This window comes from Penaeus chinensis, chromosome 12, assembly GCF_019202785.1.
Source record: "Penaeus chinensis breed Huanghai No. 1 chromosome 12, ASM1920278v2, whole genome shotgun sequence".
NCBI lineage: Eukaryota > Metazoa > Arthropoda > Malacostraca > Decapoda > Penaeidae > Penaeus > Penaeus chinensis.
The window spans coordinates 34,941,812-34,944,311 of NC_061830.1; the positions used below are offsets into that span (position 1 = coordinate 34,941,812).

The following is a 2,500-nucleotide window of genomic DNA, read 5'->3' on the forward strand; positions in this document are numbered from 1 at the left end:
ACGTTAGTGAAGGACTTTATTAGTCCGTTCATTAGTTAATTAGTCCGTGCTCTCTCACTTCTCCAAACGCTAATATTTTAGGACATTCTTTGAAACTCGGAGAGATCGTCTTTCTCAGAGGACACTGTCGCAGCGGTGGCCGGAGAGCTGGACGTTCCTGCCGTAGACCTTCCTCACGTGCTCGGTGCCGAACTGGCCGAAGATGAAGATGGCGTCGGAGGGGAAGCCGAGGGACCGCAGAGAGTGAAGGCACGAGATGGTCATAGTAGGACCTCCACACATGATGATCTGTAAATGAACCCATCAAAATATATCATTAAAAACTGCGGGAGCGTAAAACGAGTCAAAATATTTTTTTTACGTCATTTTGAAGAAAACTTGCCTTTTGTTTAATGCCGTTGGGTTTGGTCAGGTACTTGTCAATCATCTGCGTGTCGATAAAGCCTTCCTCGCCGTCCCAGTCTTCAGGCGACTCTCCCAGCGTGTGCATCATTTCCAGTCGAGAATCCTTGGCTGGGGAGAAAGATAAGCTATTAGTATTGCAATTAGGTTTTTTGGCATTTTCATCCTCCTTTTCATCTTATGATTTTGGAAAATCTGATTTCAGATTTGTCTTCGACAAAGATGTTTTTTCCTCACATAGTATCTGAGGAAGGAGATACCGTGTAGTGTTAGACAAACAATTCAGTTTGAAAGGTATCACTCGGCGAAAAGCGGGGGACTGACTTTGGTACCTTTTTAAAGGAAGATATTGCGACATTCAGAACGTGCGTACTAGATGTAACATGGGAAAGATGAAATAGTAAGTGGAGAATCCATGTCCTTCATTATAAACTTCATTGTACCTTTATACATCGATGAAATTATATGATCCTACTGAAAATAATGATGAGGCCAAAAGTGTGCTGAGCAATCTTTTTTATTTCGGTCTTAATAAGAGTGCGCCTTATTGTTTATAAGGTGAGGATAGCGCTCTCTTCATCATTTATTACAGCCTTTAAAATCGAAGGAATAACTATGATTCACATATATGGCTCAGTTACGATAAATCACCTGCATAATCATCAAGTTCTTCGCGGTACAGGATCTCGTCGTAATTCTCGGAGAAGTAGAGGAGCTTGATCTTGGTCCTGTCGTCGGGGTTGTGCATGACGGCGCGGATGAGCTGCATGCCGGGGGTGATGCCTCCGCCCGAGGCCAGGAGCGTCACCTCGTCCAGCTGGTTCGCCTCGTACTCGAAGCCTCCGCAAGGACCCTGGAACTCCACTTGGTCTCCTGAAATGATCGGTTATTATATTCACATTCACACTCATAATCCTCGACTGCTTTAAGACGGGGGAACATACACGCACACACACGCACACAGACACACACTGTATTTTCACAAAACAATTGTTTGTTGAAGTGGTTTGAGCAATTTACGGACACAGTAGCGTTCTGTGTACTGCAATTACAGTTTGAAGAACTCTCAAAGTTTGGGGACGATTGGGAGGGCCCCTCCCCCTCCCCCGGCCACTGTGCATCTCCGCCAAAACCATCTGTAAAATGCCTAACTGGTAACTGATAGAATATCATATATTGTACGATGCAGGGCGGGAAGACTCACCTGACTTGAGAGCCTTAAAGTGCTGAGACATGAGGCCCTGAGACTCGAACCTGAGCACGAGTTCGATGCGGCCGAAGTCGTCCGGACGCGACACGGGCGAGAAGTAGCGCTCCTGTTCGATGCCCTTGAGGTTCACGCGAACCTATTGTGTTGAGAAACAAGTGTAAAGTGACTGCTCATTTTTTTCTAGCTAAGGTTCTCTCTCTCTCTCTCTCTCTCTCTCTCTCTCTCTCTCTCTCTCTCTCTCTCTCTCTCTCTCTCTCTCTCTCTCCTCCCTCCCTCCCTCCCTCCCTCTCTCTCTCTCTCTCTCTCTCTCTCTCTCTCTCTCTATCTATCTATCTATCTATCTATCTATCTATCTGTTTCTCTCTCTCTCTCTCTCTCTCTCTCTCTCTCTCTCTCTCTCTCTCTCTCTCTCTCCCTCTCCTTTTCCTTCCTCCCTCCCTCCCCCTTCCTCTCTCTCTCTCTCTCTCTCTCTCTCTCTCTCTCTCTCTCTCTCTCTCTCTCTCTCTCTCTCTCTCTCTCTCTCTCTCTCCCTCTCCTTTTCCTTCCTCCCTCCCTCCCCCTTCCTCTCTCTCTCTCTCTCTCTCTCTCTCTCTCTCTCTCTCTCTCTCTCTCTCTCTCTCTCTCTCTCTCTCTCTCCCTCTCCTTTTCCTTCCTCCCTCCCTCCCCCTTCCTCTCTCTCTCTCTCTCTCTCTCTCTCTCTCTCTCTCTCTCTCTCTCTCTCTCTCTCTCTCTCTCTCTCTCTCTCTCTCTCTCCGTCCCTCCCTCCCCCTTCCTCTCTCTCTCCCTCTCTCTCTCTCCGTCCGTCCGTCCGTCCGTCCCTCCCTCCCTCCCTCCCTCCCTCCCCCCCCCTCGCTCTCTCTCTCTCTCTCTCTCTCTCTCTCTCTCTCT

The 2,500-nt window shown here is 48.1% G+C and overlaps 1 protein-coding gene across 1 annotated transcript in view; it reads right to left on the minus strand.

Moving 5' to 3' along the window:
- The window catches only part of LOC125031268 (NADH-cytochrome b5 reductase 1-like), an 11,884-nt gene that overhangs the window by 695 nt on the left and 8,689 nt on the right, over nt 1–2,500 (minus strand). The window contains exons 4-7 of the mRNA XM_047621931.1: nt 1,607–1,748; nt 1,054–1,275; nt 383–513; nt 1–288 (exon numbers count right to left, since the gene is read on the minus strand). The exon at nt 1–288 is cut by the window's left edge and continues 695 nt beyond it. Coding sequence (XP_047477887.1) covers nt 115–288; nt 383–513; nt 1,054–1,275; nt 1,607–1,748 — 669 coding nt within the window. The 3' untranslated portion in view covers nt 1–114. The remainder of the gene's footprint in view (nt 289–382; nt 514–1,053; nt 1,276–1,606; nt 1,749–2,500) is intronic.